General features: G+C 39.7%; 1 protein-coding gene across 2 annotated transcripts; it reads right to left on the bottom strand.

Annotated features, from left to right (window-relative positions):
• Positions 1-434: 434 nt before the first annotated feature.
• On the bottom strand, positions 435-14,346 carry MTERF1 (mitochondrial transcription termination factor 1). 2 transcript variants are annotated; one of them, XM_036247453.1, is made up of 3 exons: positions 14,301-14,346; positions 13,765-13,823; positions 435-2,829 (listed from the first exon to the last, which is right to left on the bottom strand). In XM_036247453.1, exons 2-3 carry the CDS (start codon positions 13,767-13,769, stop codon positions 1,668-1,670), a joined length of 1,167 nt encoding a protein of 388 aa, XP_036103346.1. In that variant the 5' UTR covers positions 13,770-13,823; positions 14,301-14,346; the 3' UTR covers positions 435-1,667. The 2 variants fall into 2 exon arrangements, with proteins under 2 accessions (XP_036103346.1, XP_036103348.1); XM_036247455.1 differs by lacking the exons at positions 13,765-13,823; positions 14,301-14,346 and adding an exon at positions 9,235-9,649.
• Between the last annotated feature and the right edge of the window lie 1,171 nt (positions 14,347-15,517).

The following is a 15,517-nucleotide window of genomic DNA, read 5'->3' as shown; positions in this document are numbered from 1 at the left end:
TTTCTAAACTATGCCTGCCATGCGTGCCATCAAATAGTGTACTGAAAATAATTGTAATAAGCATACCATTGGCATACAAATGGCCTTGAAAGAGCAGGTATTTTGTTTCTATTAGTGGTGGGAATAAGTTTTTTTGAGGCATCATTGATAGGAAATAAGGCTTAAAAGGTTGAACACCATTGTTATGCAATTCAAAATCCACATCTGGAAAACAAAATTAAGGTAATGTAATTTGTCCCTTCTCTTTCAGTTTATATCAGAGATAGATTGTAAATGTCTTCAAGATACAGACATCATCTGAGTTGACTTTTTTAAGTTAATGCTTCTAGAAATTCCTTGTTCTTTATTCATATTAGATGAAATGACAGCAAAATTAAACAAATTATCACCAGTTTGTTAAACTACATTTGTTAAGCAAAAATATTCCTTTATTTAGATTTTATTGCTCACATTTAGTTTTTATCCATACATTTAAAGGACTTTACAAACACTAACTGATTAGCCATTCCAGAAAAGCAGTTGGATAAAAAAGGCAATTATACAAGGAAGAAATGCAGATATGAAAATAAAAGGACCACATTTTGTGGCTTCACCTATAATGCAACTAATCATCCATTCAATTGCTATATTATTCTATTTGCTGCTGTAACAAATTGTCACAAACTCAGAGGCTTAAAACAACATAAGTTTATTACCTTATGGCTCTGTGGGTCAGAAGTTTGAAAAAGGTCTCACTGGGTTTAATTCAAGGTCTTGGCAGGGCTGCATTCCCTTCTGGGGGCACTAGGAGAGAATGTTTCCTTGCCTTTCACATTTTAGAGGTTACCTGCATTCCTTGGCTTATGGCCCCTTACTTCTTCAAAGCCAGTAAAAGCGGGTCAAGTGCTTTTATCATCACCTCCCTCTTCTACTTTTAAGGGTTCTTATGATTAAACACTGGGCCCACCAAAATAATCCAGGTAATCTCCCCATCTCAAGGTCTTCAATTTAATCCCATCTGCAGAGTCCTTTTGCAATTTAACACATTTACAGGCTCTGGGAATTATGGCATTGACATCTTTAGGTGGCAATTATTCTGCCTACCACAGTTGCCCTTGTCTTCAAAGAAATCAGGACTATACCCATAGTAAATTGAGCCTAAAGGGACTGGGGGGACACACAGTAATGGTTTAAGAATGTAGAACTTGGGGTAAAAAAAATCCCTCCTTCCTATTTTGTAAAATTTTACTGGCATTCTATTTTGAAGGTGAATCATAATTAGACATGTGGGGAACAGGAGAAATCGGTTGCCATTCAAACCCATGAGAGAAAATAGAACTATCTAAATGAATCTGTCAATTTTTAAATTTGAACAAAAACCAAAAAAAAAAGCTTATTTTGTATTTTCTATCTTCCTATACATTGTTCTGCCTTGGCACTCAGGAAGTACCATTTACACAGCCTATATCATATAATAGAATATTGTATTAATTCAAACTAGGGAAAAGGTAGCTGAGAAGACTATACTTGAGTATACTGACCATGAGTTTTTAGGAACCTTTAAAATAAAATATCCAAAGGATCACTATATATGTATATGTGGTTAAGAAATCAAACCTCTCCTTTTTGAAAAGCCCAAATTCAAAATGAAGATATTATGACTTATTTTAATCCCCCAGAACAATGCTCTATCCAATGTTTAACTTTTTCAATTTAGCTTTATATCTTTTTTGACTCCAAGATAGAAGGGTGATGTTTGATGTACTCAAGTTATAGCCAGCATTTACCAATTCTTTGATTCGACTTCTTAAAGTACTTATGCTTGAATCCAAAACCCGAGGATTTTCAATTATGTGTGAAATGCTAATATTTTCTTCTATGAGGCAGTCTATTTTATCATTAAACTTTTTCTCTCCCAAGAAGATCACATCTGGATAGCTCAAGACAAACTTCTGTACCTCTTGTTCAGTACACCCAAGAGAAAACAGCTTCTCTTTGATATTTGTGTAATTTCTTTTGGCACAGTCATTGGAAAGGTCTAGGATTTCAGCTCCTGGACCACATATCAAAACAAGTAGCTCCTCGTTGTTCAGGTTGAAAGTTGACTGAAGAAACTTAATGTTAGCTTTTATCCGTTTGGTGCTCTGAATTAAGATGAAAGGGTTTTTAAAAATTATTTTCCTGACGAAATCTATGGGATCACTGTGACCTAAGGACAAGCAGACTTCTTGCAAAAATTCAACCATCTGCTTATTCAAATCAAGACTATTGGAAAAGGTACGTGGAGCATTGGTCAACAATCGACAAAGGCATTTACGGGTCAATCCAACTGAGTACAGAAACTTTATATTATTCTCTAGGTTTACGTTGTTAGTGGACCGAAAAAAAGATTCAGGAGAACGTTCCAAAATATTTACAATTTCAAGGTCTGATGTCATAATTGTTCTCAACAGATCCCACCGTTTTGAAAGATTTTCAGTTGTGCGTGTTATGGCTCGTGGATATCTTGATATGACGCTAGCAATCACTTCTTTGCTAGCTCCTTTGGACAGAAGGAACACCTTCAAGTCCTGCTCATTAATACCAGTCTTATTAAAAACTCCGGGCTGTCGTTTCTTCGCCATTTTAACATCTACTCCCATAGTAAGTAAGTTATTCACTAATTCATTCTCCGAAGGCTTATTTTCTTCATTATCATACTTCACACCAGAAAGCCGATATGAAACTGATTTGAAGATTTCTGCTGAAAATCGAATCATCCAACATCTTGAACCAAACAGAAAGTTGCTTCTCATACACAAGAGGTTTTGGGGTGCCAGAATGGTCAAGTAGCCCCAACCTTTTGGAATGCTGCATAAAACAATATATATAATATTATCAAATGCATGGATTAAATAGCTGAAAGACCATATTATAATCCTATAAACATCATGATCATTTCTTCCTCCCCTCCTCTCCTTTCCCCGCCGCCTTCCTTCCTTCCTTTAATCCTCACCCGAGGATATTTTTCTATTTATCTTCAGGTAGAGAGAAAGAGAGAGAATGAAACATCGACATGAGGACACATTGACTGGTTGCCTCCCACATGACCCCGACCAGGGCTGAGGATGAACTGCAACCGAGGTACGTGCCTTTGGCTGGAATCGAACCCGGGACTCATTGGCCCGCGGGCCGAAACTCTACCACTGAGACAAACTGGCCATGGCCATCATGGTTATTTCTATAAGATACCTGTAGCTCCAGCTTTCCTGTGATGCGGTAACAATTCTGCCAGTGTATTCCCACTGTCTAGCTCATTACTTCTAATTATCTGGGGGTCTGGGCTCCATACATTCTTAACATAAAGAAAGGGAGGAGGACCGAAAAATGGCGGCGGAGTGAACGGAGCTTCACAGACCGTCTCCTAGAACCAAACTGGAATTACAACTATAACACAGACAAATCGACAGGAAAAAGCAACAGAAAAGCAGCTTGCGAGGACCATACAACGAGGGACACTGACTCGATCCCGGTAGGCTTGCGAAGGCGCGAGACGGGGCTGGGAGCCCACGGTCGGCAGCTCGGCAGGGGCCTTAGCTGTAAGCGGCGCCCGCGGTTTACACTCCCAGGCGGCCCCGCAGCGCAGCCGGGACAGAGGCTGAAACAGCCACAGCCACTCACCTTGGGCTCCGGCGGAGGGAGGGCGGACTGGACTGGAACTGTGTCGGGACACTCGGGGTTTGGAGGGCGCTCAGAGCTTTGGCTGAGTGCAGCCACTCAGGACGGTGGCCACATTGCTCCTTCCCAGGGCTCTGGGGAGAGGCAGCAGCCCCTCCCTCGGAGATCCAACCCCACCCTGTGGGCCATTGAAGTGCTAATTGAGGCTCACTAACAACCAGCATCTGCCCCACCCTCCTGAAAGCCCCTTGGCTGAGCACCAGAGGGAGTTTTTCAATCAACTGACAACCCAAAACTCATCAAGTAACCTAGACTGCTAGCCTCCAGGCAAAAAGCTAGAGGATAACAGTACCTTTCCTGGGCTGGCAACTTTAACCAGGAAAGTAAGACTTGACAGTGGTGTTCAACGCGGGTCCTCCCTCGCTCATCTAAACACAGGAGAGGGAGACACAAACAGCAGAACACCAACACCCACAGGGAGAACTTGACAGGCTCCAAAGCCCACAGTGATAGCTAAAATGGTGAAACACAGAAACAGAAGCCAAATGAAAGAGCAAGCCACCTCCACCGAAGATGAGATCAATGTGGAGCAATTAGGCATGTTAACAGAGCTAGAATTCAGAGCCATGATCTTGAGGAAGCTGAACAGCATGAGTAAGGACATAGAGACACTGAAAATAAGCCAAATGGAAATTAAAAACCAACAAGAAGAGATAAAAATGACATATCCGAAATGAAAAACACATTGGAAGGTTTAAAAAGCAGAGTAGGGGAAGCTGAGGACCGGATCAGTGAATTAGAAGACAGGGTAGAAAAAATCAACCAATCAGAAAAACAAAAGGAAAAAACTATTAAAAAACAGGAAGACAGCTTAAGAGAACTATGGGCCAACTGGAAACGTAATAATATTCGCATCATAGAAGTCCCCGAAGAAGAAGAAAAGGAGCAAGGGATAGAGAATATATTCAAAAAAATAGTGACAGAAAACTTCCCTAATTTGGTGAAGGAAGAAGGCATTCAAGTTCAAGAAGCACAGAGAGTCCCAAGTAAGAAGAACCCAAACAGGCCCACACCAAGACACATAGTAATTAAAATGCCACAAATTAAAGACAAAGAAAGAATCCTAAAAGCAGCAAGAGATAAGCAACAGGTTACCTACAAAGGGAACCCCATAAGGCTCTCAGCTGACTTCTCACAAGAAACACTACAGGCCAGAAGAGAATGGCATGAAGTAATCAAAGTCATGAAAAACAAGAATCTGAATCCAAGACTACTCTACCCAGCAAGGCTATCATTCAAAATAGAAGATCAAATAAAGAGCTTCCCAGACAAAAAAAAGCTAAGGGAATACATTACCACCAAACCAGCACTGCAAGAAATGTTAAAAGGACTGCTGTAATTAGCAGTATAAATGGGAAGAAAAATAGAACCACACTAAACAAAAATGGCAATAAATAAGTACATATCAATAATCACCTTAAACGTAAATGGATTGAATGCTCCCATAAAGAGACACAGAGTAGCTGATTGGATAAGAAAGCATGACTCATCTATATGTTGTTTACAAGAGACCCACCTCTCAACAAAAGACTCACATCGGTTGAAAGTGAAGGGATGGAAAAAAATTTTCCAAGCAAATGGAAAGCAAAAAAAAGCTGGGGTAGCAATTCTCATATCTGATAAAATAGATTTCAAAATGAAGACCATAACTAGAGACAAAGACGGCCACTACATAATATTGAAAGGATCTATCCAACAGGAAGATATAACCTTGATAAACATATATGCACCCAATATAGGAGCACCAAAATATATTAAAAATCTTCTGGAGGACTTCCAAGGAGAAATCAACAACAACACAATCATAGCAGGGGACTTCAACACCCCGTTGACAGCACTGGATAGATCCTCTAGGCAAAAAATTAGCAAGGAAACAGAGACTCTAAATGAAGCACTAGACCAAATGGATTTAATAGATATCTACAGAGAATTACACCCCAAAACTACAGAATACACATTCTTCTCAAGTGCACATGGAACATTCTCAAAGATAGACCACATGATAGGACACAAACTAAATCTCTACAAGTTCAAGAAGATTGAAATCATATCAAGCATCTTCTCAGATCACAATGGCATGAAACTAGAAATCAATTGCAACAAGAACATGCAAAGACATTTCAACACATGGAGGCTAAATAGCATGTTATTAAACAATGAATGGGTCACCGAGGAGATCAAGGAAGAAATTAAAAACTTCCTGGAAACCAATGAAAATGAACACACAACAACACAAAATCTATGGGATGCAGCGAAAGCAGTTCTGAGAGGGAAGTTCATAGCACTACAGGCCTACCTCAAAAAACAAGAAAAATTTCTAATTGACTGTCTAACCTCACAGCTTAAAGAATTAGAAAGCAAACAAAAAGAAAACCCCAGAGCAAGTAGAAGGAAGGAAATAGTAAAGATCAGAGCAGAAATAAATGACATAGAGACCAAAAAAACAATTCAAAGGATCAATGAAACAAAGAGCTGGTTTTTCGAAAAGATAAACAAGATAGATGGACCCTTAGCTAGACTCACCAAGAAACAAAGAGAACCCAAATACACAAAATCAGAAATGAAAGAGGAGAAGTAACAACCAACACCACGGAAATACAAAAGATCGTTAACAACTACTATGAACAACTATATGGCAACAAATACGACAATCTCAGCGAAATGGACAAATTTCTAGAAACACACAGTCTCCCAAAACTATTCCCGGAAGAGATAGAAAACTTGAACAGACCAATAACAACTAAGGAAATTGAAGAGGTAATCAAGACTCTCCCAGCAAACAAAAGCCCAGGCCCAGATGGTTTCACAGGGGAGTTTTACCGAACATTCAAAAAAGAACTAACACCCATTCTCCTCAAACTATTTCAAAAAATTCAAGAAGAAGGAAGACTTCCAACCACATTCTATGAGGCCAGCATAATTCTAATCCCAAAACCAGAAAAAGACACTACGAAGAAAGAAAACTACAGGCCAATATCCCTGATGAACATAGACGCCAAAATCCTGAACAAAATACTAGCAAATCGGATCCAGAAATACATCAAAAAAATTATTCACCACGACCAAGTGGGATTCATTCCAGGGATGCAAGGCTGGTACAATATTCGCAAATCAATAAACGTGATACACCACATAAACAAAATGAAGAATAAAAACCACATGATCATATCAATAGATGCTGAAAAAGCATTCGACAAAATCCAGCATCCATTTCTGATAAAAACGCTCAGCAATGTAGGAATAGAGGGATCATATCTCAACATAATAAAGGCCATATATGAAAGACCTACAGCCAACATCATACTCAATGGACAGAAACTAAAAACATTTCCATTAAGAACAGGAACAAGACAGGGATGTCCACTTTCGCCACTCTTATTTAACATTGTACTGGAAGTCTTAGCCACAGCAATCAGACGTGAAGAAAAAATAAAAGGGATCCAAATTGGAAAGGAGGAAGTGAAACTGTCATTATTTGCAGATGACATGATATTGTACATAGAAAACCCTAAAGACTCCATCAAAAATCTATTAGACTTAATAAATGAATTTGGCAAAGTAGCAGGATACAAAATTAATGTCAAGAAATCGACGGCATTCTTGTACATCAATGATGAACTCACAGAAAGAGAAACTGAAAAAACAATCCCATTTACCATCGCTCCAAAAAAATTACGATACCTAGGAATAAACTTAACCAAAGAAGTAAAGGACCTATTTGCAGAAAACTACAGGTCATTGAAAAAAGAAATAGAGGAAGATATAAAAAAGTGGAAGCACATACCCTGTTCATGGATTGGAAGAATTAACATAATTAAAATGTCCATACTACCCAAAGCAATCTATAGATTCAATGCAATCCCCATCAAAATACCAACGACATATTTTATAGAACTAGAACAAATACTTCAAAAGTTCATATGGAACCAAAAAAGACCCCGAATAGCCACAGCAATCTTGAAAAAGAAGAACAAAGTTGGAGGGATCACAATACCAGATATCAGGTTATACTACAAAGCGACTGTAACCAAAACAGCCTGGTACTGGCACAAGAACAGGCATATAGACCAGTGGAACAGAACTGAAAACCCAGAAATGGACCCAAGGCAATACGCTCAATTAATATTTGACAAAGGTGGCAAGAGCATACAGTGGAGTCAAGACAGCCTCTTTAATAAATGGTGTTGGGAAAATTGGACAGCTACATGCAAAAAAATGAAACTAGACCATCAACTTACACCATACACAAAAATAAACTCAAAATGGATAAAAGACTTAAATGTGACCCGTGAATCCATAAAAATTCTAGAAGAAAATGTAGGCAACAAAATTTCGGACATCATACGGAGCAGAATTTTCACTGATACATCACCTAAAGCAACAGAAATAAAGGAGAAAATGAACACATGGGACTACATCAAACTATAAAGCTTCTGCACAGCAAAAGAAACAATCATCAAAATGGAAAGGCAACCCACTGTATGGGAGAACATCATTGCCAATGATGTATCAGATAAGGGGTTAATTTCCAATATATACAGAGTGCTCATACAACTCCACAAAAGGAAGACAAAGAACCCAATTAAAAAATGGGCAGAGGAGCTGAATAGACACCTCTCCAAACAGGACATACAAATGGCCAAGAGACATATGAAGAAATGCTCAACATCACTAATCATCAGAGAGATGCAAATTAAAACAACAATGAGGTATCACCTCACACCTGTCAGAATGGCCGCCATCAACAAATCATCAAACAACAAGTGTTGGCGAGGGTGTGGAGAAAAGGGGACTCTAATACACTGCTGGTAGGAATGCAGACTGGTGCAGCCGCTATGGAAAACAATATGGTGCTACCTCAAAAAATTAAAAATTTAACTTCCATTTGACCCAGTGATCCCACTGCTGGGAATATACCCTAGGAAGCCTGAAACACCAATCAGGAAGAATATATGTACCCCCATGTTCATAGCAGCACTATTTACAATAGCTAAGATCTGGAAACAGCCCAAGTGTCCACCAGTAGACGAATGGATCAAAAAGCTGTGGTACATATACACAATGGAATACTATGCAGCAGTAAGAAAGAAAGATCTCTTATCCTTTGCGACGACATGGAGGGACCTGGAAAGTATTATCCTAAGTGAAAGAAGCCAAGCAGAGAAGGACAAATACCACATGATCTCACTTATATACGGAATATAATGAACATAACAGTCTGAGGAATACAGTAGACCCAGACACATGGAAGTGGGGCACAGACTGACATCCCTCAGAAGAGGGGATGGGGGGTGGGGGGGTGGGAAGAGATAAACCACAGAACTTATATGCATGTATGCATGACCAATGGACATGGACAACTAAGCCGGGGACAGGGTGGAGGTGGGGTGGGGTGGGGGGTGCCAATGGGGTAAAAAGGTAAAATATCTGTAACAAAAAAATAAATAAATAAATAAAATTTTCAAAAATAAATAAATAAATAAATAAAAGAAAGGGAGTATAGCATTATCACTACCCCTTAATTATTCCTACCTTTACCTTGCTCTTATTTGGCCTTATGAGCCTTGACAATCCAAAACCAGTTGCCCATCTCCCTATCTGCTTTATCCTCCTAGTTGCCAAACCTTTGGCTTATTCCTACTAACTGATGTTTTCATTTTGCCTTGTCTTCAAACTTCCCAGATCGTTGGCCTTGCTCCTGGCCCATAGATACAGACTTTTTTGCCTCTGTTCTCATATCCTGGTTATCAGACTCTAAACCTACCCCTGGAAACCAGCACTTAAGACTTACTAATTTACACTGTAAACTCATGGCACTCTTTAAATCCAGGCTATTATTAGAGCCTAATTCTCAGCTTATCTACCTCTGGTCAACAGCCCCTGATCCCAATCTCCTCACTCAACTTACTTTATTATCCCCCTGGTTGCAACCCTGCAACTCCAAACCGATTTTCATCTTCAAAATGATCTAGTTGGGATATTAATCCAAATAGTACACCACATGTGGAACTGTGCTGCAAGATGACACATTTAAAAAGTTGCTTTTACCATTCTCCCCAGCCCACAGCATTACATGTGTTTCGCAACACATGTAATTTTGTGCAAAGGGCTAAAACCTCAATAACTCATTTTCCTGATCATTTAGAAATGAGCCATGAAATGTATGAAACTGCTACATGGTAATAATCATAGGTTCCTCCTAAAATGAGCATCTCTATTTATTGGAAATATTTTATGAGGAAAGCAACAAAAAAGTATTCTTCTTATCAGATCATTTCTTTTCCTAAGCTACTTGTGGTCTGAATAACACAACAACAAATCTTTTTTTAAACTGTACTTCCTCCTTTTCAGACTATACAGCTGTGACAAACTTAGTTTTTTATTTCGAATTACTTACAGTGGACTCTTATCACTTAAAGGAGGTACTTCCCTTTTCCTCTTTCCTAATTAAGCATAAAATAGAAAATAAAACTAGGTTTCAACTCACCACTAGTATCTCTGGGCTTGAGATACTGCTTTCAAGATCAATATCAAAAATGCCTCTCTGTGTCAATACTTTTAATTATTACAATTTAACAAGAACTTGGATTGTGCCTACAGACTGGGAACATGACTATAGCTCAAATAATCTACAGATCCTCAAAGAATTAGAAAAATATTCCAAACTACAGAATCAAATAACATTCAAACAAAAATGCAGACTATTCACAAGGTAAACATCAAGCAACAAAAGCACATTTTAGATTGCGCTATACTCTCAGTTCACTATTCTTCACTTCTTCATAATATCACATGCTACCCTGTAACTATACACTCTTTCAAAAACGCATGAATTTAGGAACTTTAAAAAATAAGATCCTCCTTCTGACTAAAGAATGAAGGCTTTACCTTGCACAGCTCAACAATCTATTCCCTTCCAGACACTCAAGGGTGACCTCTACTGGATATTTGGACAGAACACAGACAACTATGGATGAGACCAGTGCTTTCCAGAGGGTAGGTGGCAAGATGATCCAACGGAATGTAGGTAGAAACAGTAAAAGTCCTATTTATATTTGTCTCAGTCTTTTAACATTTCTACTTCCTATATGTCTTAAAATGTACAAAGTATAATAGGACTGTAAGACATGTATGTAACTAATCAGTAAATAAATATAAACATGTTGAAGATACTTGCATAAACCTTTCTCAGAGAGTGTACACAATCAAAAAAAGCATGAAGGCTATTACTCTAGACAACACACCTTTAAACAGGGCTGAACAAGCCACAGAAGGTTCAAAAAAATTCTATTAATGACAGACTAAAAGCAAGTGAAAATACATGCCAAATTTCTTAACAAACGAGCATTAAAGTTTCTCCTGAATCTGTCATAGGTGGATTTTATGTCTTTGTGTATAACTTATTTCTTCATGGAAATATCTTTCACACAAATTAACATGTCCAAAACCAAAATGAGCATCTTTCCCAGTCTCCAAACAAACCAGACCTCCTCTAATTAATGAAACCACTATCACTATCCTCATCACTCATGATAAAAACATAAAAGCTTTGCTTTCTTTCCCTTCCTCAACCCCAGTCATCAAATCATGTAGATTCAGCTTGTTCAGCATCTCTGAACTCCACACTCTAGTCTTTGATATTCCCTCACCCAAACTGTAATAGCCGTTTAACTTGCTTCTCTAACATCGGTCACTCAAGAGTGCCATTATCATATACTTGTAAAACACAGAATTATGTCCCTCATTCCCTGACTAAAGATCTCTGTAGCTCTCCTCTATAAAGTAAAATCTTTAGACTGACCTTCAAAGTCCTCACCACACAGTTCTAACTAGCTTCTAACTAGCTTCTATTCTATAACGTGACAACTAGGTAACAAACCTCACAACTAGGCACCACTGCCTCTCAGACCTCTGGTCCTAAACACCCTCGTCCATTCTTGTCTCCCTGCCTTTAAGACATCTTTCAGCCCTGGCCAGCAGAATTCAGTGGTTAGAGCGTCAGCCCTCACACCAAAGGGTTGTAGGTTCAATACCCGACCTCGGTCAGGGCGGGTGGCAACCAATGGATGTATCTCTCTCACATCAATGTTTCTCTCTATCTCTCTCTCTCTCCCACTTCCCCCTCCCTTCCACTCTGTCTAAAAACTCAATGGAAAAAAAAACCCCGGGTGAGGATTAACAACAACCAAAAAAGATGCCTTTCAGAAAGGCCTATCCTCCTGATGCCTATCCATAGTACAAAGTCCCATTCAAACAGTATCTTCTTACTACAAATCTTTAACAAGAACATACTGTTAGAGTCATTTGTTTTATAATAATTTATTACTAGGGAATCTAAAACTACTCTTTCTATGGCGGGGAAAAAGAGCTCAATTGGACTTAGAATTGGCAACTAAAATTTGGTTTTGACTACAATACTTATACATGCAATAAATCGACCCAAAATATACTATGAGCAGTCTCAGCTAAGCCGAAACATAATGTTAACTAACCAACTGTTGGTGAGCATATGAAGAAATGGGGGAAATTCTCAAATACCACTGGTGGAAGAGAATTTGATACCCTCCATCATAACTTGTAACCCAACATTTCCACTTCTGAGACACTATCCAAAGGACACACATTTGTTATGAAAAGGATGACCATTATAATAGTATTTTCTGAAGCAAAAAAGAAGGAACCCAATGGTCACCAACAGAATGATTAATAAATTGTGGTACAAGTATGCAATATAATATACTATATAGCCTACTTTTAAAAAACAAGACAGGTCTGCCCTGGCCGGTTTGGCTCAACGGTGAGAGCGTTGGCCTGCAGTCCGGAGAGTCCCAGGTTTGGTTCCCACTAAGGGCATGTACCTCGGTTGCAGTTTGTCCCCAGCCCTGGATGGGTTGTGCGGGTGGCAGCCACTCGATGTGTCCCTTTCACGTTGATGTTTCTCTCTCTCTCTCCCTCCTACTCTATCTGAACAAAAAAAAAAAAAAAATGGAAAAATGTCCTCGGGTGAGGATAAAATAAATAAATAAATAAAAAATAAAAAATGAGACAGGTCTAACACAATAGAAAGATGTCTAAGAAGATATTGTAAGCAGCAAACTGCATAACGGTTACGGCCAGGATAATAAATAGGTAGGTAGGTAGGTAGATAGATAGATAATAAAACAAAATAGTTGTCTCTGACAGATTAATGGCAGCTATGTACTAGTTATGAAATATGATATTTATGTTTATTTCAATCAGACAAGAAATTAAAAAATTTAAATGATCTTGGAGTGCAAATACATAACAGAATATATATATATACACATATATATACACACACACACATACATATATATTACCTTTACCTATTAATCAGTTTTCAACACAAAAATGTTAAACCTGTTAAATGTAATGATATTTTACTCTTTTGGCACCCAATCTCCACCCAAAATACTCCCATTACATCTAGCAAAGTAAACATATATTTAAACAGCTTAATGCAAAAAGTATCAACTGCCTCAATCTACAAGTTCCAAAAATAATTAATACTCCATAATGTATTTCGATCTCAAATTAACATGTTTAATTACCTAAAACCAATATTGTTGCCCTGGCCGGTTTGACTCAGTGGTTAGAGCGTCGGCCTGCGGTCCAGACAGACCCGGGTTCGGTTCCCGCTAAGGGCATGTACCTCGGTTGCAGTTTGTCCCCGGCCCTGGTTGGTTGTGCGGGTGGCAGCCACTCGGTGTGTCCCTTTCACATCGATGTTTCTCTCTCTCTCTCCCTCCCACTCTATCTGAACAAAATATCGAAAAATGTCCTCAGGTGAGGATAAAAAATAAATAAATAAAGCCATTACTGCAGATGCTGAAATGCAAAATCAACAAATACACTAAAAATATGTGTACCTGTAACTTGTCCAGGCTGAGGAATAAATGAGGATTTACAGTGCCCTCTGCTCCACAAGTAGCCTAATAAAGGGGCTTTTCATGAAATGGCTCATCACTGGCCCTAGGGTACTACATTCCAGTTGGCCTTCTTTTTACAAAACAAGCGGTTTAGAAACCTTTACAAGACATTTCTCACCTCATTTGTGTTAAGAGAATTTTTGCATTCGTCCAGAAAAAGCTGGAAAAGAGTTGCCCCTAGAAATGGCAAAAAGGGGGGGGGGGGGAATACTGTCAGAAGTCGTAATACAGAATAAAAAGATCAATCCCAGCTAACACTGCATAATGTTCTCGTGACCTGCACAACCTCTGGCAAACGCAACATCTCTGGGAGATACTGAGGAGCAAAGGGCAAGCACACGCCCGAAGATGGTCGGAAAAGGTAGCGGACTGACCAAGGATTTGTAAAACCAAAAACTAAGTGCTTCAAACACGTTGTCTTAATTAACCCCCCCAAATTAAAAGGTAGGCACTGTCCCTACAAGTATAAAGCGCGGAGTTCTCTCAGATGAAGCGTAAGGTTCCAACCCGGCTGGGCCTGAAACTCAAAACCAAGGTGAATCCAGCAGGTTCCCCTGCATGGCCTTCTCCCACCCCTCCTCCCCCACAAGGCCAACTGTGCAAGGAGCGGCCAGGAAGGGGGCTCCCAAACACGCTTCCAAAAATAAAACACACCACAGCAGCGAGCCAGCAACTGCAACTTGGACCGTACCTACGTACTGGCGAGAGCTTTACTTCCGCCTCTGGAGTAGAGCGGAAGCAGGGGCGGAAATAGACGACTAACTTCCGGTCACGGGGCGCGCGGCGATGTGACGTCACTGCCTTGCGCGCCCCAGTGGCCTCGCGGCCGCCCTCGGTAAACCAACGCGAGAAGGCCAGCAGGGGGCGGCAGGAGACCGCAGTAAACGCAGGGAACCCGGCGCTGAGGCGGATTTTGGAGCGTGGGTGGGGCGGGGACAGGAGCCTTTCCAGTGTTTCTGCAGGCGACCCGTGGTGGGCAAGTCGCTATTTAAGCAAGTGTTGCAGCCTGATAGGGGGGTTACGCTTATTCGTGTGGCAAACGCGATGCCTATGACACGTGGGCGCTTGGTGCAGGAAAATGCGCGCAATACGAGGCCTTTCTTTCCTGAACTACCTTCTGGGGTGCGGCTGCCAGTTCGGACGCAGGCTCAGCCTTCAGGCGGGGAGAGCAGTTCTAGGACACTTTTATTCAACTGCGTGCAGCGCGACTACTTCTGGCTCTTACTAAATTGTGACGGGCTTACGCTATTTAAAATAAAGTTACAGCAGAAACTTAATCTCCACAGCAGACGTGTTTGGGGCATTTGGGGGGCAACGGAGATCAAGCTTCGATCAAGGCAATTCTGTTACCAACAGAAAGATTATACCTAGATTAATGAAATAACCATCAGGCTGCCAAGCTATATAACCAGAAAACGAATTAGAGGGGAGGGTTGATTCTAAATTTTACTGCAAGAAACAATGTACTGCATTACCCTCTTCTGGTGGGAGCACATTGGTAGAATTGTCTTCATCCCCTTTCTGCACCAATGAACCAGTTAATGTCTAATCCTCCCTCCATCCCTTAGATTACTCATAGCTGGTTTTTTGTTGTCAGTTTGTTTTGAGTTAACTCTCTGTTTTGTTTGCTTATAAGGGTAAAGATGTACCTTTGGGACTTTAAATTACTGATAATCAGTCTATCTGTTAAGTAAAACTACTTACTGCAGTTTCTTCTAGTAAAAAAAAAAACTAGTCCTGAAAAATTAGAAATGGCCCCTTTATGTACATTTCTAAAATCTGTTTCTATATGGAAGGAGTTCCCATATCCAAATTAGTGTTTACTGTTATATATAAGTTTATATACATAAATATATAAACATTTTAACTAT

Source organism: Molossus molossus, unplaced genomic scaffold, assembly GCF_014108415.1.
Source record: "Molossus molossus isolate mMolMol1 unplaced genomic scaffold, mMolMol1.p scaffold_m16_p_7, whole genome shotgun sequence".
Taxonomy (NCBI): Eukaryota; Metazoa; Chordata; class Mammalia; order Chiroptera; family Molossidae; genus Molossus; species Molossus molossus.
Note: the sequence above shows the minus strand (reverse complement) of the source record. Positions and strands in the feature narration are given on the sequence as shown.